General features: G+C 39.5%; 1 protein-coding gene across 4 annotated transcripts; it reads left to right on the top strand.

Annotated features, from left to right (window-relative positions):
• Nucleotides 1-396: 396 nt before the first annotated feature.
• gdpd5a (glycerophosphodiester phosphodiesterase domain containing 5a) lies at nucleotides 397-21324 on the top strand. 4 transcript variants are annotated; one of them, XM_018692525.2, is made up of 17 exons: nucleotides 397-722; nucleotides 6503-6677; nucleotides 11062-11165; nucleotides 11255-11348; nucleotides 11440-11499; nucleotides 11596-11694; nucleotides 12388-12481; nucleotides 13124-13269; nucleotides 14399-14481; nucleotides 14669-14819; nucleotides 15381-15611; nucleotides 15937-16082; nucleotides 17243-17390; nucleotides 17770-17852; nucleotides 18532-18546; nucleotides 18822-18934; nucleotides 19864-21324. In XM_018692525.2, the coding sequence occupies exons 2-17, from the start codon at nucleotides 6561-6563 to the stop codon at nucleotides 19938-19940; spliced, it is 1761 nt and encodes a 586-aa protein (XP_018548041.1). In that variant the 5' UTR covers nucleotides 397-722; nucleotides 6503-6560; the 3' UTR covers nucleotides 19941-21324. The 4 variants fall into 4 exon arrangements, with proteins under 4 accessions (XP_018548041.1, XP_018548042.1, XP_018548040.1 ...); XM_018692526.2 differs by having other exon boundaries at nucleotides 397-727; nucleotides 15381-15602; XM_018692524.2 differs by having other exon boundaries at nucleotides 397-727.
• The last annotated feature ends 399 nt before the right edge of the window (nucleotides 21325-21723 follow it).

Raw genomic sequence — 21723 nt, 5'->3', positions numbered from 1 at the left:
ACAGTCTTTATCCAGTTTTAGTCCAGAAGCTAAGTGGTCATATATATCTGTGATTCATTAGTCATTGTTAAAGCCATTTGTTACAATTTATAAATCCTTCAAACAATGACACTTTAAGTGTTTAGTGAGGAAAAGTGACTGACATGAAAACACCATGGAATCATCACAGTATCGCCACCAAAGCCCCAGTTAACATTTCTCCCTGTATGCTCACCAGCAGTAACGCACAGTACAGTGTTCCTGCTCAGGTCCATTTACCTGAGACATTGTCACTATGCACACTATAAAAAATACCAGCTCTAACACACCAGTTAGTTCTGTGGTAAGTTTAAAAACTGCTCTGACTGGACACTTCTTGCAGTGTGGCTCACAGCTCCACCCACACCGTGTCGGACGGATTACAGTTTTTAACTCTTCTGTATGAGCGCTGATGGTAGGGTTTATTCAAGGAGACACAGTCCTCTCATTTATAGAAACACTCTGTATTTTTCATGCGTTCAAAACTTTCTCTGCGTTCAAACTGTGTTCGCTGTTCAGGTATAAGGTTGGCTGATGTGCGCCATCGGTTTGTCTCATTCTGCCGCTTAAAGTAACTTTACAGACTTATCAAATGAAGGTCCAGCAGTGAAGAAACGACATTATGCCAACATCCATGGAAATAACTCATTAACCGAGAGCTTCAGACGTTTCCAGCATTGTGAGTTGAAAAGACTGTGGTGGAGGTAAGGTGAGTGTTTGTGCGCACTTTATCGGATTATCTTCATAAAACCTAATCCATCTAACTGTCACTTTGTTTGGCGATTACTTTGGTGGAATTATGAGTTCATCTGTACTCACTGGGTGTTTCCTCTCCATACACATCGTTTGAAGACACTTTCATGCATATCTATCCTACTATGTCTCACCTCTCTTTAAAGGAACATATATAATGGTAGATAAAAAATTACAGCTGTATTTGTTCACTGAGCAACTTCAGTAACACTTGCTGCTGAACTGAGTTGTGTGTCAATTACTTTGGCACAGACATAGAAAATCAATGTCAGTAGTGGTAAGTATGCAAACATAAGAAATGGTAACACACACAATGAACTATAGTTTGATATGACTGCATTTCACACCATGCAGTCAACAACTGAGACCATCTTTCTGACATGATACACCGAACTGAGGATGTAGACAGAAGCTCCTTGGTTAAATGTTAAGCTATTATATTATTATTTGATCCCTGTACCTGCATATACAGTACTTCATTTATCCACATATAGTTTCTGCACTGAATGCTAAGGAGGGTATTCAAAGGCTGATTTATTGACTGTTCTTTTTTTTTTGTTTGTTTTTTTGATAAAAAAGGACAAGGTCCTTGACAGCTGAGTGGTGACATCATCACCTTTGCAGGAGAAATGAATCAAGCTTTAATTACATTGGTCTGTGCTTTTGTCCTCCCAAATCTGATTAGTAGAGGACATATCTGACTACCAGTTTTCTCTATCTGTACCCTGGCCTTCCTGCAGCGTCACTTACATTATCTGCCAGACTTTAATGAATCTCAGACTGCTTCACAACTGACAGGTGTTACTTGGCTGATGATGTGCATGGCCAGGGAACAGGTCTCACTTTAACTAGCAGAACTGCATGTCTTCTGACCACCTGATGGACACAGAATACTAACAAAAGCTCGGCATAAAACTCATTGGCTGAGACAGCAGCTTTGTTTCCAATCTGTGCCCTCATACCTCCTTCCTCTGTGTGGATAATGAGCACGTGGCACTAATGGAAACTCTATTTTTGGCTAAATCCACTCAAAGATTAAGGATATTATTAATGCATGCATATATAAATTTCATGAAGGAGTGAACGATGGAAGCCTGGAAAGAGGCGACAATGACCGAGATAAAAGGCTAATAATAGCCAGATATGACAGAGGCTCTATGGCAGTTGGTTGGATGAGACTTAGTGGATTATTGTATTATTATTCAATGAGCACATAATTCTAACTCCACTGACAACTTCGATACAGTGAGGTGCCCACAGCCTCAGGAGCATGGTGACCGTGACCAGGTTACTTCTGGAAGCTGGAAAGGAAGTGAAGAGAGTAGTAAAGTCCTCTCAGATAAATGTCAGGTTCACGACAGTAAACTGGCCTGAAGCCAGATGAATGAGAGGCCATCACAAAGCCCACTGTGCACGGGTGCAAATGTTGTATATGCAACTGTAACAGATATGACAGGCATGTCCTGAAATAGAGAGACTATACAGTACACAGTATGTAACAGAAGCTAAAAGAAACAATAGAATTTACATTAAAAATTAATATGGACATTAGAGCTGAGAGTCCAGTCAACAGAGCAGTTCCTGACTCTGTAGGTAAAGCAGCAAATCAACCAACACTGCTGACTCATCACAGCACAAAATAAACCACACAACTCCTAACAATGAAATGAAGCAGTATAAGACTGAATGTGTATTTATATCAGATAGATGCTTGTTCATCAAATATGACATTTACTGAGGTTAAAACTTGTGTGCCCAGTGTTCTCAGATCTGTGTGTGTCTACGTGTTCACAGTGGTTATACTGTAAATAGAGTTTGTATTGAGGACATTTCTTCAAAGGAATGGTAGTTTATGATGGCAGGGTCATCTTTTCTGTCCAGAGGAACTTTGCCTATCTCTTTCCAGTAACAGTTCAGTGTTTCCTTGGATCTCTTTAATGATACAGTCTTATGACTCGCAGCAACAAGCATTGCCTTTGTTCCTTGCACAGCCTCGCTTCATTAAAAACATCTGAGCATTATCCCTGATGTCTGATAGAAACACTTACCTGTCCCTCTTGAGAAAACACTTCCACTTTATCCACATTAGGAAGCAACCTTCGGCTAAATCAATTCCATTTCCTTTAGTCCAGTCTGTGTTTACTGGACAAGAAAAGCAGATATGGGAAGACAAACTTTTTATGTTTACATCCCTCTAATCAATACATATCAGACCTAATCTATGCAGTTATGAGTTATTTTCAAGAAATCCCCCAGCAAAAGATGAGTGAAGTGTTTCAGCCATGACTGGTCCCGTTTTACCTCATGATGACCTCAGCTCGGTGACGATAGCACCATGGTCGAAAGCCAAAGAGACAATAGGCCAACCTGGCTGGAATAAGGCCCCTGTGATTTCAGCTCCAGTTGGCCCTTGTTTGAGGATGGGGTCAGGATGTGAACACTGGGAATCTGCCAACTTCTCTGAATATAGGAGAAGGCTCCCTCAGGCATGGGAGTTCCCATATAATAACCAGTCAACAGTGAAAGGATGAAGATCTCCAAGGTGGATGCACAACAATTTCCTCCTTTTGAAAACTGTGTAGATTAAGGTTAGCACTGAATCCTAAACAAACACACATGCTTATCCCCTGAGAAAACCTGAATATGATACAGAATGCATAATGCAAGTATTATAACACATGTAAAACTCAATACCCAACAATGCTGTAGTGGGATTTTGTTACCTTTTTAGATGCTCTGATGTGATTTTAGTTCGATGATGGAAGACAGTGATATCAAGGGGATTTCTTTTGTACTTTTTCTCCTGTTTAGGAGATTTGCTGGCAAACTGTCCATCTGTAGCCCAGATTTATCACAAAGCAAGCTTTGCTGCCAAGGTGTCAAGGATAGGGTACATGTTCTCATCACAAGCTATTTTCCAGGCAGTGGTGGATGATTCTCAAAATGCTAGCTAGCTGTTGGATGCTGTTTTTAAATCAGTCAGTCATATCCACTGGGAAATTAAACATGATATCTTTCATCTTCCATCCATGAAATGTACTGACTTTTGACTATGAAAGAGAAGGAAAAGATTGCAGATACCATCTACCTTTACTTCTTCAAATAACAAATCAACTTTTATTCATTGCCCATTCATCTATAGCATTTTAGCCATTCTTGTGGCTTAATTTAATGGTGTTAAGGTGTCTGCAGTTCCTTGGCCAGTACATCACTTTGATTTGAAATATCGCAACAATTATTGGATGGATTATGGAATTTTGCACAGACAATCACAGTCACTTACTTCACTGATCCCCTGACTTGTCCTCTAGTTCCACCATGAAGACTGACATTTGTTTGTTTCAAAGTGAAATACGTTGAATAGATTATATGGTAGATTTCCATGACATTCAGTACAGATTTTGAAGGTCAGTACAGGATAAATTCCGATGATTACTGTGATTCTTTTCCTCTGGCACCACCAGCAGGTCAGAGTTTTCAGAGGTTAAAATGCTTGCCATCTGTGTGTCAAGCTAAGGTTTGCTCCAGTGTTTCCCCCTTTGAATTTCTGAAGATCTTGGAAGTGACATGGAAACAGAGTGTTAGCAGCACACAGACACAGCCAGCCCGGTCCTCCTGTTATGTTGTAATTTCTCTGCTCAGAGATAAGGACAAAGGAGCAGTTTGTTTTGTTAAGGACCGTTGACTGGGAAACATGCCCTTTTCTACTGTTATCTGACTGGGAAATTGCCACCTTTTATCAAAAATGATAAAGAATAGAAGAGTAAAGATTTTATTACAGCTGAGCTTTATTGTTAGTTTAGGGTCTGTTAGTGTGGTCCAGGACATTAGCCATGGTCATGGAGGGAGTTACTGTGGGGTCACCAGCACCAAATAGCTCTCTTTTCATAAGTGGTGTTTGGATCAGGGTGGACTTTTTAAATGGTCCCACAAACCCCTCAGCAGTGTCCCTCCTGCTGTACCAAGGCAGTAATCTCATTGAAATAAATGAGGAGGCCTTGTTTTTCTGACACAGGGCTGTTGTCACTGTGACTGTGGTATCAAAGGTGCATGCTTCATCCATCTTCTCTTGTCATGTGGGTAAAACGCTGCCTGCAGGGAGACAGGCGATTGTGACCAGTGACACTTGCAGCTGCCCCACAGTGGCACTCTTTAGGATGTCTTTCCAAAACCCTGACAAAATCACTCTGATGGTGATGTCTTTTAAGACTGTGCTACCTCTTGGCTTCAGCCAGTAGGGTGAGTGACCTTGTGCTCTCTTCCCAGGTCCACTATTAACCTTGGTTTAGATAACAGAGGAGGTTTTCTGCTGTCCATTAGTCTGCCCCATGCTTCTCTTTCAAGCAGTGGCATCTATTAGCTGCTCAACCACTGTGCATCAGGTGAAGAATTACTTTGTTTGAGTCAGTTGAGGCTCACATTCATGGGCTCATCCAGAGTCAGCGGGTAGGACTCGTGCATGAAAACTTACTTCTTTGATTTGTTTCACTGCAGAAGTCCAGTGGTCTGGAGTGTACATACAGTATATACATGACCAAGAGCTGGAAAAAGAGCGCTCCAAACACACAGAGTTGCAGCTCAGTATATAAACACTGTGATGATCCCAATTCATGGCTAGAACATGAGGCTTTTAGTGTGAGGGAAACAGTCTGTTCTTTAAGCATAATAAGTCAATTAATACAGTAAAACTGGCACTAGAGAAAAGGTGAGGAATCATCACAGTCAGTTGGATTCATCCTCTGGGGATCAGTAATATCTGTCCAAAATTTCATAACAATCCCTTTGATAATTGTTGAGATATTCAGCCTGAACCAAATAACCAACTTTTTAAGAGACTGACATTGTCATCAATACACTGTAAAAAAAAAAAAAAAAAAAAAAAAAAAGAAGAAGAAGAAGAAGAAAAAAAGCATGCTTTGAAAGTCAGCATTTTCTAAAGAACTGCCACAAACCAGGACCCAGGACATCAAGGTGTTTTATAAACAGAGAGGCTGTGGAGGTCACATGCTCAGATTGGGAACTTATTCCTAGTATTCAGCTTTATTTTTAGGCATTATGTATAAATAGCACATACATTGCTATAGATTACATTAACTAAAATTCCACTATTCTGTCTGTAAGATACTTCAGACGAATCTGAAAATCAAAAAATAAAAGTGAAAAAAGGCACAAGATCTCTTTTTTGAGTAACAAAGGGGCCTGAAATTAAAGAGACAAGGCACAGCAGCAAGTCTTCCAGAGAGCCATGAAAAACAACGCCCTCTGTGCCAAGACATTTTTACCTGCCACCAAGGCAACAAGCTTTTCTCTGAGGCAGAAGTGAGTTTGAAGGCAACATGCTGTCACCATCTGACTCTTTGGTTTTTCTGTTGATGTTCTTCTTTAAGGATTAAGCCATAACCATAGATAGGCACTACATACCTACCAATGCCTACTTTTCCACCGTCATAAATCCTTAGTTGGGTAAAGGCTGACTTTGAGACTGTAGAGCATACACCATATTATTATGTATGTGTCCCAGACATGATTCACTATTGAACAGTGTGTTGACTTCCTCTCACAGGTGTTGTTACTCTAAACAAGGCCCAGGGCTAACAACATGTTCTGTGCTGTTTTGTGAAAATATACCTCATGACGTGATGTGGCATGTTGATGAAAAATGTAATTGTATAAAGACTGAGCTCATTTTCTGAGAGCTTGTCCTGTGTAGTAACACTTTGTTCTTCCACAGGATTCCCAGTCCTGTGTGGGATGTTAAGGGACTGGTGGTGCGTTGAGGCTGAAGGAGCATGGTGAAACACCAACCCTTACAGGTCTATGAGAAGCAGGTCTTTGTGTCCTTTGTCACTGGGATCTATGGTTGCCGCTGGAAACGCTACCAGCGTTCCCAAGACGACAGCTCCAGGGTAAGATAATTCCTCTGATCATAGAGTATGGATAGCATTATAATAACCAGAAGATTTCTAATATTATTTGCTTGGTGTTCTGATCAAAACATACCTATACCTTACTTTTATTGGTTCATCCCTTACTGTATTACTGCACTATTGTTATATGAAGCTTGTAAGTTCTCACAGATGGATGATACCAAAATGGTACTTTTAGATACCCACTTTGAAAATGGTGAGCATGTTTTTTCCCCTTTGTACATGAAACAGAAGAAACCAAAGCTGCTTGCAGCATACAAGCAGCTTATATGGCAGTCAGCGTTATGTCTAATATGCTTAATTTGTCTTCCTTCAATGGACTGAACCAAACTTTTACTATAACCTCATGACGCAAAATAGAGAGTAGACAAAGGTGTCTCACTCAGAGAGAAAAAACTGAACCTCTCCGTCATCCTCCAATCACAGTTCAGCAGTAGTTAAGTGTGGTAAGTAGGAGAAGTAACAGTGGTTATTAAGATATTAACATGCACCATTGCATGGATAAAATGTAACTTGCAGTTTTACCAAAATAATGGTTTAAATGATTAGAACAAGTGGCAGGATTGATATACTACGAGGGTTTAAAATAAATTCCTGTCAATTCAAGTTACGTTTGTCATCCTAATATGAGTTAGACAGGATTGTTTGGGTTAAGCATCAAAATCAATCTTAGCATTTACCTTATCTTCCTGAAGTATTAGTAAGCTATTTAACTAATTTGTAGTTTAATAATTTAAAGTTTATTTTAATTCTTTTAGGATTTTTTTAAATCAGAAAGGTTGTTTCTAAAACAAATCTGTTAGACGCTGATGTCATCCTAATTTTTTTCCTTTAAATTCCTAAAGGGCTTCTTGACCAGACCCTAGTAACTGGGGAAAACAATCCCTTCAGTAAGGCAGAATCAGTGCAGTGTTTGGCTGTGTAAGGCAGGGCCAGACACCCAGCTGTGTTGGATACCCACTGGGCAGCCATAGCTACTTCTGCTGGGTGTCTTATCACAAAGAGCCAGTGGCTCGGTCATAAATTAGTCCATTTACTGAATGTGTGAATCAGGCACTGATGATGTGCTGACCAAGGGGAAAAATACAAGCACACAGATCTCTCTCCCCCCTCTCTGTCTCCATTTACAAAGCTCCATGGTGTCACACACACAGTGCGTCCAGTAGAGACAGAAACACAAGCAGAGAGGTTAGCATTCATGCACTGAATTGGTGTCTGTTTACACTGCAGCTCAGTAATCTAGGCCTGATTTTATTATTACAGACAATCAGTGTTTTAATCCAGGGTGGATTTCAGCCTCAGTTGCTTCTATGTGTTTCAGGCTTAATGTTCTGTTAGAAATCATCAGCACTGAACCTCTGCCTCTGTGTGAGTGGCAACTGTGCACTTTGGCTTCATGGCCCAGTTTGTGTGCATGACCATTTAAAGTTGCAGTAATCAGTATTTTAATATTAACAATGCAGCTTTACAGTGTCTCTCAGCAAACTGTTATTGTTCTACAACCTGCAATTTTATCATTCTGGTTCACTCTCACTGCTCCCATCAACCTCAGACCTCTGTACGTTACCTGACCAGCACCAAACAGCAGACAGAGACTGACTGGAGGATATATTAGAACATTCAGCAGCTAAAAAGCCATTATTTTTCTGAATATTCACCATTCAGCAGGTGGAAGGGCTTCAAATGAATGCTAATGTTGCTTCATGTCTGCAAGATTTTTAAAAAAGCCACTGTGCCATTTACATGTTTGCAAACTTCTATCAGCCTCTAAGGTGATATAATGTCAAATAGATATTTTACTCTCACATTATTAGCTGTCTCTTTTTTGTTTTGTGTTGGTCATAGCACATAGTAGCTATTTCTCTATTAAACATTGTGATAATAACATATACAACATGACTCTGCAGAGGATTCAGGTAATTGCTGTAATCAGGTGAACAACCAGTATAATCAGCAGTTGAATTCTGGTATTCAGTCCTACTTTGTCCTACCATTGCAAATGTCCATTTCCATGAGAAAATAGTGATGTAATATATCCACATTATATCTTTGCATACCCATATACTCAATTAATACAGCTGCATGCATCAGTGTCCATGTTGAGCTGACACTGACCTTGTCTGATACAGATCATTTTATACAGTATTTAGCAGCAGAGGAAAGAAGGAGTGAGAGGTTCATCATGGTGAAGTCAGCACATAGATCAGGATTTATGGATGCTGATGGGTAGTAGCAATTCTAATTGGAGAGATGGAGGGACCTTGTAGCATAGTGCTATCACACAGATCCTCTGGAAATGAAGTGTGTTACGCAGTGAGAGAGGCCTGTTAGGGGTTGGAAAACCACACTTTGGATGAATGGATGAAATTAAGTCCCTTTAATGTCTCGTTACAAATCAGCGAGCGGGACTAGAGAATTTTTGTGTCAGTTTGTGATGTATTTAATTGGCTGGATTAGCCACACATAGACATTCCAGGATGGTTATTTTGTCTCTTAATTTAAAGAAAATATGTCCCCAAAATTTACTGTCCGTCTCTAGTCAGAGGTAGTGTCTACTGGTGGAGGCAGAGTGGACACTCCCTCTGACCTGTCTTACTTATTGCCTTGCTAAATGAAACTTTGACAGTAATTACTGAGGAACAAGCTTCTCTTCGTCACCATTTTCATCACCAAGGAGATTTTCTCAGCCAGGGATTACTTGACCTGTCACAGCCTTCCTCTGACCCCACTGGTGACCCTCTGCCTGAAACTGGAATCCTAATCTACCAAACAGCAGGCCTCTGAGGAGGCATAGACAGGTAACATATGATTAAAAAAATGTATTTAGTTAGATTCTCTGGGGAAATGGAGATACATCAGGTGATTTAATAATCTGATGACGTTTTCAGAGCTTCTTTCATATCACCACATCACATAGTTCTCAGATGTTTTTCTCCACTTCAAGTCCACCAGAGCCGGAATAGATACCAAGATGTAGAAATCATATTCTTATGTTACATATTTTGACAAGTGGTGTGATTTAGTTGGAACGGTGTGATATTTTAAATATGGGCCATGGGGGAAATACAACATTTCTGTGAATATCTGTAGAGACCATAAAAGTGGCAGTACAGGACAGTCACTTGGTGTTGCTTGGTTGCATGAGCTAAAATAACAACGTGACTCTGGCTCAGTGCCTTGCAGTCATGAACAGTCACCCGACCTCCAGGTAGCTACTAAGCCAATTAAAAACAGCCCCTGGTACATGTCATATCCTAACCTGCCATATTTTTACTGGCTGCATTAGGTTAGAAGATATTCCCTGATGCATTTGCATGTACTCCCCTCTCCTAACTAAAAGTGAGACCCTCCACAAGCCTTTCAGTGTATACTTCACAGCTAGTGAAGTGCAGCCATCCACTCTTCACCTGCACAAACATCTAATTACCTCCCAGCCTCTTATATAAGCTGCTGGAAATGGTGAGGACAGGCACGGTGTGGTGCAAAGCTGATCAGTGCTCAACAGGATCTGTTGACTGGCCTATCATACTCTACAACCCCCCCTTCACATGGCATTAACTGCTAATCCTGTTAACTACTGAAGGGAAGAGTCCTTGAATGTTGCACAAACTCTCCTCTATACCTTTGCCCCACATGTCAAGCCAGGAGACTGTACAGTGTGGGGTTAAAAGCCTGGTAATGAGAGAACATGTTTCAGTGATAACATGGAAACTGGACTTTTTTTAACTACTGTAGTTCTCAATGGCCTTTACATTGCTGAGTATATCATTTTAATAAAATGAATTAGTAACCAAACTGATTCTTCATTCAAGTTCATAGTGTTGCAGACATGGTCCAACATTATCATTTATTCTGAGTCATGTCTCTGGCCAGCTGGTAAATATTCACTGTACTTTTAGCTCTGCTTTGAAAAATACCCAGGGTAAATATCTGGTACTTTAGCTGCTAAATGTTTCACTACGTTCCCCAGCTAGATGCTACTGTTGTCTGTCAGCTGTTTAGTTGTGAGCGTCTGGTTTACAGAGGGATCTGTAGCCTACTGCTTGCTGCATCTGGAAACAATGCTATAAGAGAGGTTAGAGTGAACCAAAACAAAGAAGAAGTTGCAGGTCATGAAACCAAAACAGTGAGATGAAAGCTGCTACGACGCTCCTTTGAGCTGAGGGGAGATGGTAATTATCTGTGGTTTCGTCACTGTGACCAACCCTTCACACATTACACATAATAACTTGATCCATTGTTGACTTAAAAATAATAATTATAGAAGCTTATATTTTTCTCAGAGCTTTTTCTTTCATTCCTTGGTATAGAATTAAGGCTCAAACTCAAGCCTGACACAGTTCAAAATCTTTTTTCTTTACAGTGGGAGTGTATATGGTTCCTCATCTTGTGCAGCTCTTTCCTCCTGCTTCTCTTCTGGGCCTACTTCTGGTTGGTGGCTCAAAATGATTTCAACGAGTTTAACTGGTGAGTCAGGTTTCCCACTGTGTGTCTGTTATGATCAGCATGTTCACCAACAGCACGGATCAGTCAGCTCATTCCTGTTCACACTCCAGGTCAGTATACAACCGCTCTGGAGAATGGAGGGATGAGACCATCCCCATCCTTGCATCCACCACCGTGGGATTCAGCTACATTACATTCTTACTGGTAACCTGTCTTTTTCCTAACCCCTGAATGTTAGCAGGCCTGCTTATTGACATCTTAAGCTATAGCTCACTGAATCTTGGTTCTTTTTCAGATATTAGCTCTTTTCCATATATCCTTGGGCCAGCAGCTGAACCTCTACTGGGTCCACAAGGTGCTGTGATTTACATCTTCAACTGCTGCCATGAATTTGCTCCAAACACACTTTCAAAATAATAACTGACTTCATCATTGTGTCTCACTTCCACAGATTGGAGTGTTGGCGACACTAGTCACCACTATCTCTGGTGTCGTCTCTGTTGATGACATATGGGGAGATGAGTGGGACATCCTGCTTGTATCACTGCAGGTTGGTCTGGAATCAAAATGACAAGAATTGACCTTAAGTTTAATGCATGTTCTCTTTTTGCTTTTATATAGTTCTATACTCTTTGATTAAAATTAAATACAGTATATAATAGTGACAGTTTCCAACTTATTGATTTGTAAAAGTGCTGGGAGGTGGATTTTGTTACCTTCAGAGAGTCTAGCTGTTTGCCCCTGTTTCCAGTCTGGCTGAGGCTTCATATTGAACAGACAGATCTGAGAGTGGTAACAGTCTTCTCACCAATTATTTGTAAGAAAGCAAATCAGTTCATTTCTCCAAATGTCAGACTATTCCTTTAAGGATTTTCCAGTCATTTAAGTGTCTGTAGTGCCGAAAAAATGCAACACAGTGTCTTTGTAATGCTATGGCTTCCTCTTTAAACACAGCTATTAATTGACTGGAAGTGAATCAACAACACAGTTATAATAATAATAATAAAAAAACATATCAACACCTAGTACATGTATTGGTTTTATTCATAGATTAGTTTTTATGAGAGACAGAGCAATTTAATTTGCTCTACTTCCCCTGTAACACACTCAAAAAGAGCTTGATCGTCAACCTATTTATCTCTGACACATGTATTTATTACCCAAACGTGGCACTCTGTTATACTCTCTCTAATAAGAAACCACTAATTAACAGCACTCTTCTGTATTTATGTTTTGTTACCAGTCCACAGCACCATTCCTGCACATCGGAGCCCTGGCAACAGTCACAGCCATCAGCTGGTTGGTGGCTGGATATGTGGTCCGCAGAGACAGATCCAGTAAGTAGTGATTTGTATTTCAAGTAAAGATTGCCTGTCCACTTCCACTGAGCAGAATGTCTACTTAGCATTTCTTTGGTTTATAAAGGACTCAAGAGATCATTTTTATGACTGCATGAATGTAGTACTACTCTGAGTCCAGGTTAGTTTTAGTCAGATTTAGTCAACCTAATCCCTTTTATTTTTAGTCCATTTTAGTAAACTAATACGCTTGATATTTTACTTTCCTCTTAGACAGAGAAAACAATTTAGTCTAGTTTTAGTCAACGGAAACACTGATATTTTTACCTTTTCTTAGTCATCAGAGGATAAACTGACAAAAATGCTGTGAACACAAGAATCAGCATTTTAGTCAAACCTCAGTAAACTGCTTTCAAATAAGATTTAATCCATTTGATTTTAGGCTGAAGGAAAATTAAAAATGAAAATAAGCCATTAAGTGACATTAATGTTGTATGATTAAGAATGAACTTTGCAGAGAGATTATCTGGTTTAATTGTTATTTGCTAATTATTTCGGCCTCTCTGATAGTAAGAGATTAACTGTTGTACTTACCAACACAGGCAAAGATACCAAATTATTGCCACAATAAGATAAGATGAGAAGAAGATGAATAAGGGGACTCTCACTCCTCCCTCTTAGATTTCCAGGTGATGGTGTTGCTGATCTACATCATCATCCTCTTGGCTATCTACTTAGCCCCACTTACATTCACCTGCCCCTGCATCATGGACCGCCACAGCCTCAAACCTCGACCAGACATCATCGGTCGACGGGGGGCTCCTATGGTGAGTTGGTGTTTTGCCAGACTTCACTGTCTGATCCAGTTAATTCAGAAGGATGATGTGCAGCTCTGTGGGAAGAACATGACACTGCCAAGACCTGTGGTTGAAAAAATGGTGTTCAGATGTTTTGAATATTTTTTATTATGAGTTCTTCTCAGAATCATGTCTGCTTAGCATGCCAGGAGATCAGTTTGTGTATTCTTGAGTCAGGACAGCACAGACTCCTTTAACGTGTATCTGACTCAGCGCAGAATGGTATACTGCTTCAGTATGTGTTGTCGTCAGGGTCTGTGAGCATGACAGCCAACAACACACTGAACTGTTATCTCATAGCTGGCCAAGCAAATACTATTCCAGATGACTGGCTATGAACAAATGTACAGTGATGTTCAGAGCTGTGTTTCCCTGCCTCTAAAGGCACACACACACACACACACACACATACACACACACAACTCACCTGGTTTTCACTGCTTTGCTCACCTCGGGTTTTAAACAATTCACAGATAAAAAAAAGAAAAGCAGACAGACTAACAGGTTTTGGTAAATTAACAAGTTTTGTTTTTTATAATCACTGACCAACCAGCTCTCTGATATTACAGTGACAGAATATTGAATGAAGCTAGCAGAGTAACAAGACCATGCATCAAAACAAATGAAGAGATTAATTCATTGAACGTAAAGAAATATGAACAATTCATTCACAATTTAATACACTTGAATTTTTGATATCTTAACCTCATCACACCTCATTAATTCCACAAGAGTCAGAGACTGAGATGGCAGTTACTGCTACTCTGCCAAGCTAGCTACCTTTATCAGGAATTAAATGGGTTTTTATCATTTAGCCACTGCCTTTTTTAGTCATGGTTTGACCAAATATTATCTCTTTGAAAAAGTTAGGAGGTTAAATCCTGACTTAAAGAGAAAAAAAAAGTAATTAAGTTTTTTGCTTGAGTGAATTAGCATAAATACACTTTAAAGCAGCATAAATTCACTTTAAAATAATATCACTCAAATGTGATATCAGCAAATCATGCTTCTCTGTTTATGTGTTGTTTTATAATAAATATATCACTCCCTGTTGATGTGACTGACAGTAGCCCTTCTGTCTGTCTCCTCTCCACCCCAGCTGGCTCCAGAGAACACCATGGTGTCCTTTAACAGAGCCCTGCAGCATGGAGCCAGCTCCCTGGAGGCCGACGTCACTATCAGGTTATTAATCACACATTAATAACATTTTAATCCTGACATATTCATTTTTAATGAATTCTGTGAGCTCTGAAGTTCCACATATAGGTCCCCCAGCTGAGATATAGATTATTCAGTATTCAGTTAATGAGACAGATGCAACAGAATACGTGGTTTAAACAACATTTTCTGACCACTTTGTCTCTCCCAGTGTTGATGGGGTTCCATTCCTAATGCGAGACCGCACATTGAGGCGAACCACAGATGTCAGTAAGGTCTTTCCAGGCAGACAGTTTGATGATGCCTCTTTCTTCAACTGGACAGAGCTTCGCTCTCTGAATGCAGGCCAGTGGTTTTTGGAGGTACTGAAATCCACTTCATCTCAAGTCACCCCCATTCTATCAATGTAAAGTCCATCACAGCTAGAAAATGGATTTTTCCCTGGATGGCATCATCAGAATCACATCATTTACCATACTCTGTTATTTAAAAAAATAAACAATAAAACATAATAAGGATAAGCAGCACAGCTAAATGATGGAATGAAGTACTTTATAAATTAATTAGATTTCCCAATTATTGACAATATTTTGAGGTTATGAAATATAACTGCAGAACAGGACAGGAGTTATTGATGAAACAGACTAAAACCTTAAACTACAAACTGGATGTTTGCAATGGAAATAAGTATGTAAATGCTGTCATTTCTTTTAAGTGAAATGATGCACAACAGAACAAAGGAACGTGTATATATTAACAACATAAAAATCAAATATGAGAATATGACTAAAGAAGCAAGGCACAAATTAACTGTATATATCCAACACAAAATGAAGCGAGAGGTTTCTCATGTTTCCATTAATCACTCTACAGACTCATTAAGTCTCAGTGTCTGGCGTTCTGTTACTTCCCTCTGCGTCCAGAGTGACCCCTACTGGACAGTGGAAACCCTGTCAGCAAAGGACCGGAGCAGAATAGGAAACCAGTCTGTTTGCAGCCTGGTGGAGATGCTGCGTCTGGCGGCCAGGGCCAACAGCTCTGCACTGCTTAACATCCGCAAACCTCCAGCAGAGCACCCACGCTATCGGAGCTGGTTCATGGATACACTGTGGGCTGTGCAGAAAGCAGGGATTTCCCAGAAGCGGGTGAGGACTGTAGGTCCTTTCATAATCATCCTTTCATAACTTAAAGGTGCTGCTTGTAGTTAGTAAATCATGAATACGTGAACCACTGTCACTGAGCAGATTGACAGTTGCTATTGTCCTATAGTATTCTTAATTTACCTTGTAAGCCACTGTGTGACACTGGACTGCTTTATGGTAACATATCACTTTTGATTTGTTAACATCAATATTTATATTTTAAATCCTACAAGGAGCACCTTTTTGCATTGATATTGTAATGGCTTCTGAATACAAAGCACATTCTGCTGCATTCTGTCTGATCGGGGTCTTTCCTCGTCATATGTATTTTTGCCAGGTGACGTGGACCCCCGACACTGACAGGGGGAGGGTCCGAGGGCTTCAGCAAACCACAACTGAGAAGTTGTCGGTGGAGGAGATAAGACAGAGGGGAATAACAAGCCTGACCCTGCACTATGGCAAGGCCAGCCACAAAGACATACAGTAAGGACAAACATCTACTGCTGAGCAACGAGGAAAGTGCTCTGAAAAATTATGGAGGAGATGAGAGGGAGCTTTGTTATCTGAGAAAATACTTTTCTGTTGCAATTTTGACTTCTCTCTCATGAAAATTATATAGATACTTAATTTAAGTGGAACTCTACTACAACCCATTCATATTCATGAGCAAATATCAAACGTCTTCCATGCTCCAATTAATGTGTTTTTGACTGCAAACCACTGAATTGATCTTCAGCTGAGTTGAAGTAGAAAAGGTGCGGGGGTAAACGAACACGAGAACAATGTCAAGTCAAGTTGTCCGAAGTATAAAGAGATTTGATACTGAAAGTTGCATAAACAGTTTTTGGCTTCAGACGGAGCTGTGTTGAGTCGGATCTTCAAGTCTTCAAGTGATGTTGTGTCCTGAGACTACAAGTTTGAAAATGTTTTTAAAGAATAAGGGTGTGGCGTTAGAAAGAAGTGAGCTTACCAGCTGAACTGTGGGCAGTTGAGTTGCATTGTGGATAATGTAGGTGCCAGGTTTTGTCTGGTTCTGCTGCATCAATTTGGTTCCTTTTTTTAAAAAAAAAAACAAAACTGTCCATCATGAATCTTACAATGTCACAAGAGTGAAAGGATAAATAATTTCAAGGTTTAAGCAGCTAAAACTTGTTCAAAACTATCTGAGCAAGAGTCAAACTTCAGCATTCGACAATTTATCTGTCAGTGACTCAGCTAATCTACTTCATCAGGACTGTGTCGATGTGGTTTGATGACATTTTATTGACTGAGCAAATAATCATCAGATTTAGATTCAAATGGTCTAAAATTCTGTCAGTAAAATTCACCTTTAGTCAAGTGAGCCCCACCCAGTCCAAACTAGTGAAAAGAGGACAGATGAAATTAAAAAATACAGATAATCTAAGTTTTCGAACATTGTTATGATCATTAAACCAGCCACACAAAATTTCATAGCATCTTTAGATAAAATATTATAAGGTTCACAGTGCATGTATTTCTCACCCACAGAAAGTATTGTTTTCCTGTGGTAATGTTTTCCTGTGACTGTAAATGATCATGTAAGAGCAGAGTGCTGTAACAAGAGAGTAAAATGAGCTAAGGAGTGAAAGGGGGGTGCTGACATGTATTTTTCCCTCCTCCAGGGAGTATCTGGCCAATAATGTGAGTGTGACCGTCTACCCAGTGAATGAGCCCTGGCTCTACTCCACTCTGTGGTGTAGCGGGGTGCCTTCTGTGTCCTCTGATGCCCCTCAAGTTCTCCGAAAGGTGCCTTACCCCATCTGGCTCATGGTAAATAGTTCTCCTCTGCCTCTCTCTCTCTTTCATCTGGCATCTCACACACACACACACACACAGACAGGCAAGGTCACACAGCGAGACAAGAGGACAGCAGGAGAGAGGACAGAGACTGACGAGGGCCCAGCAAGACTCGAGGGCAAGGACGCAGAGAAATATGAGGGAGCTCAGCATGGCGTTAGACAACAACAGGACCCTGGGAAAGAGTCCGAGACAGGTTGAGACAAGGGCACAGATTTGAACTCAAAAGCAGCTGTCCAACAGGCTTTTGCTTTAGTCAGTGCCTTGTGTTAGCTTCACACTACATGCATGTTGATGGTGACCTCCAGTGGTGCTGACTGGAAACTACTTTTCTTTTTTTCTTGTCTTGCAGAGCCAGAATGCTTACGACTTCATCTGGATCTCTTCAGATCTTGTCTCTCTCGCCATAGTCATAGGGGTTTTCTGCTTTCAGAAGTAAGTACAGTTTGAACTGTCATGCATAAACACCTGTCATCAAAAAAGAAAGAATACAGAAATGTTTTCATCTTACTGTCACTATATTTACAGAAAGCATTCATTTACTCTATGGAACATCATTTGTGATGTATGATCTGATTTCAGGACACAGGGAGTCACAAAAGAAATATGAGGGATGACAAGATGATTACCAGAATAGGAAGGCAGGAAATATTCCTACTGCACAAGATTATGTTTATTTTTTTCAGTCCTCCTCTAATTTTTGCTTTTTTTGTAGGCCTTTAAAAACGATTCAAATAAAACACAGGCAAAATCAAAACAAATATTATCTGAATGTTGTCTGGCACTGTGTTTAAACAGTATGTACGCCCATATAGAGAATTTACTAGATTTCAAATGTAAAAGAGCTGAGGTTGCTGACACCAGCCTCTGAGTCTGATTGGACCTGAGCTGGGCCTTGGTCTTGTACTGTCTGCTGTGTCTACACTGACTGTTCGTTCTGCTCTTTTCTTCCTTTTCTTTTTCTTTGTCTTCTGAATGTTTCCATGTCTGTCCTCCATGCTATAACCTCTCACTGTCTCCCTGTCCTCTCTCTCTCCTTTGACATTCTTACTTTGTGCTGTGCTCTGCCTGATCTGCATGCAACCTTCCTCTGCTGCCCCCTGGCATCTGTCAGCTATCATATGATCAGGTAACTGCTGCCACTGCCTTGGCCTTTGTTTCTGCCTCCTTGTCTGTCCTTGTGCTTTTTCTGCCCAATACCCAAAGGCAGATTCCCTCTTTTCTCTCACTCTTTCTTTCACTGCACTTGTTTACCTCTTGTATATCAGTGTGCAGTTATTATAAGTATAGAATTTTATATGCATCACTACTTCTGAATTAAAAGGAGTAATGACACAGCTGGAATCACTGCCTTGTGTGGAATTATATCCTTGCTATGGTGTGTATTTGCGTGTGCTGTAACAGGTGGAGGATGAGCGGGATGCAGAACTACAACCCAGAACAGATTATGCTGAGTGCTGTGGTGCCACGGCCCAGTCGGGATGTTAACATCATGAAGGAGAAGCTCATATTCTCAGGTGCAGCTCTGACTACATTTGCCCCTGGAAGGTCTAAGCTCCCAGATCAGCTCCTGTAGTGGGCACACATACATCTAATTATTATTACAGCATATAGCCAAGTTTGTAATGGATACAATTTCACTGCTGGAAAACAAGGATGCACATACAAAACAGACAGGTGGGAGAAAGCCTGAGCACAGTTTTTGTGCTTTAAAGCTTTCCTTTACCTGTTTAGAGCCACAAAGATTAAGAAGAAGGAACAGAAACACTTGGCGAGAGGTTAAGAATATTGCAGAAAATGTATAGATGCTTTATAAAATTTCTTAACAGTGGCTCTCCACTCAGCACCACAACAGAGGACAAATGGCCAATAATGCAACAGCTGGTGATTTTTCACCTTTTGGTTTTCCTCAGTTGCCTCCTGCTTGAATGTGTACTCATCCTCATAACAGCTCCAGTCCAGCCACTAGTAGTGGCCTGTTATTATATATATTATTCAGCATTTCAGCAATAACTTATTCATTTGATAATTATATTCATTCAATAATAATAATTTAATGATTTTGACATTTTACCAAGAACTCATTCAATCATTGATCTTTAACATCAGGCTATTTAACTCATATTTTCTCATATAAGACTTCCTCTATATATTCCCTTTAATATTCAATGTTCAGCAACAGAAAACAGTTAATTTTGAGCTCCATTGCTGTCTACTTATGTTCACAACACATGTCAAAACAGGCCATCATATATATATATATATATATATATATATATATATATATATATATATATATATATATATATATATGAAACAAACTCCAAAAATTGCAAAAAAATAAAAATGTAGAAATTCCAGCTAAATCAGTTATATCAAAATGTGTGTATTCTGTTCAGTAAAGAGAGTTATATCACCATTAATACTCTTCTGTCATCTTTTTCAGAACTTAACAATGGGCTCAGCAGCACAGAGGAGCTTTCCCTCTATCCTGAGAACGGTTATGCGAGATACTCTCATTGAGGCCTCAACCGCTGAACAAAATGCACAGTCACAGATGGAAAGTCTTGGCTGTTAGATTCATTTCAGAGCTTTGACAATGATTGAAAATTAATTTCTTGTGGAAAGAAAAAGGAGCACACAAGGGAAAGTAATCTATCAGGCAACAAATTCTGGAAGTGATTACAGCATACAAAATCCAAAGTATGACTGTACAATAGACAGTGAATGTTTCAGCTACATGACCAGTTTGTTAAATAATTGATTATTCATTTGCATATGTGCAATTTAATCTGATAATGTATTTCAGGAGTTCACACGTTTGTCCACTGGGCTGAGATTTTTTATCAGTACAGCCTTTCACCATCTAACACCTGCTAGATACTACTGCTTTTTACTATACTTTTGTCTGCATCAATTCTGAATTAGACTGCCAGTCTAAACTACAGTCCTTTAAAATAGTTCAGCATTTACTTTTAAGGTTGCTATAAGAAGTCATTTAGTCACTTTCAACATTATGAATGTGTGTGCAAAAGTTAGCATAACTGGGAACACATGGCTATGTCAGATAGAGTCAGAGTCACTGACCTGGTGTTTTTTGTTGTAACAAATACGCTTGTTTGATTCATGATTTTAAAAGAACTTTTCACAAATTAATGTAGAAACATAGTTTTCCTGGAACAGAAAATGAATGAAACATGAAATGAATGAAATTACTAGAATATCCACTTATTCAACATTACTGGCTAAATATAGTGATGTGTGTGGTTATTGGGCCAAAAATCCATTTGACCATGAAGAACAATTTCTGTTCCGTCTGTTTTCTTGAGTGACCTTTTCAAAAGTTTTATTTGAGCTAATAAAGCTGTAATGTTGTATTTTTCCATGTCATTTACTTCACTGTTGTTTTATAACAGAGGAAATGAGCTGTGTAGTGTTCTGTAATATACACTGATGTAATTTATGTCACATGATGTCATTTTACATGTTTTTATTTTTTTCCCCTCTGAGAGGATTTTCAATGGTTTGGACATATGAACAGTATATTTTATGTTTGCATTTATTATCATTATGACCGATGTCCTCTTTCAAGTGTGACAGACAAAGTAGGGCATAAGTTTTCTTGCAGTTTCATGGAATGAGGTTGTTTTTGGGTGGGGGTTGGGGGTCAAAGTTTTTTTCTGCCTCTTTTCTGTTATGCCATGATTGAATTATTTTCTAGTCACATTAGTTATTACAACTTTCACATGGCTGCCTTTTTGTTAAATGAATTGACTGGTAGAATATTGTACAGTATTTGGTCTTTCAGTTTAATAATAGTGATATAGATTTCAGACTACATCTACACTTCTAGCTGCAGACATCTCAACTGTTCAATTAAAGTGATCTTTTCTCCTTGAAAAATGTGCAGGTTGTCTTCTGTTGATTATTTCTTACCAAACAACAAATCTAGAAGTAGCAAATCTGAAATACTGATATGAAAATAAATACTAAAAAAATCTTGAATTGACTTAAAATACGTCAAAAAATGGAGGCCCTTTATATTATATATGTAGAAATATGAATGAATGTTTAACCATGCTACCCGCTGCCAGCCATGCTAGCAGCGTGGATCCATGGATGTGCATGTTGATATATCTCAACAACTGTTGGATGGATTTGCTATTTTGTTCATGCCCTATGGTTGAGACATTCATGGTCTCCACAGGGTGAGACCTTACTGTAGCACCATCATCAGGTCAAAATTGTAATTTCTGTAATACTTTAGTTTATGACCTAGTATCTGCAAAACTTCCCGTTCAGCTGT

The sequence above is a fragment of the Lates calcarifer genome, linkage group LG20 (assembly GCF_001640805.2).
Source record: "Lates calcarifer isolate ASB-BC8 linkage group LG20, TLL_Latcal_v3, whole genome shotgun sequence".
NCBI classification, from domain to species: Eukaryota; Metazoa; Chordata; class Actinopteri; family Centropomidae; genus Lates; species Lates calcarifer.
The sequence above is the reverse complement of the archived record's forward strand: the minus strand, read 5'-3'. Positions and strand labels throughout refer to the sequence as shown.

Bases quoted from the DNA above. Each gene is read 5' to 3' on its own strand.
- gdpd5a (XM_018692525.2), top strand. From the start codon at position 6,561: ATGGTGAAACACCAACCCTTACAGGTCTATGAGAAGCAGGTCTTTGTG. The intron at 11,500-11,595 runs GTGCTGTGATTT...TCACTTCCACAG, and splicing joins ACCTCTACTGGGTCCACAAG to ATTGGAGTGTTGGCGACACT. The intron at 15,612-15,936 runs GTAGGTCCTTTC...TATTTTTGCCAG, and splicing joins CCCAGAAGCGGGTGAGGACT to GTGACGTGGACCCCCGACAC.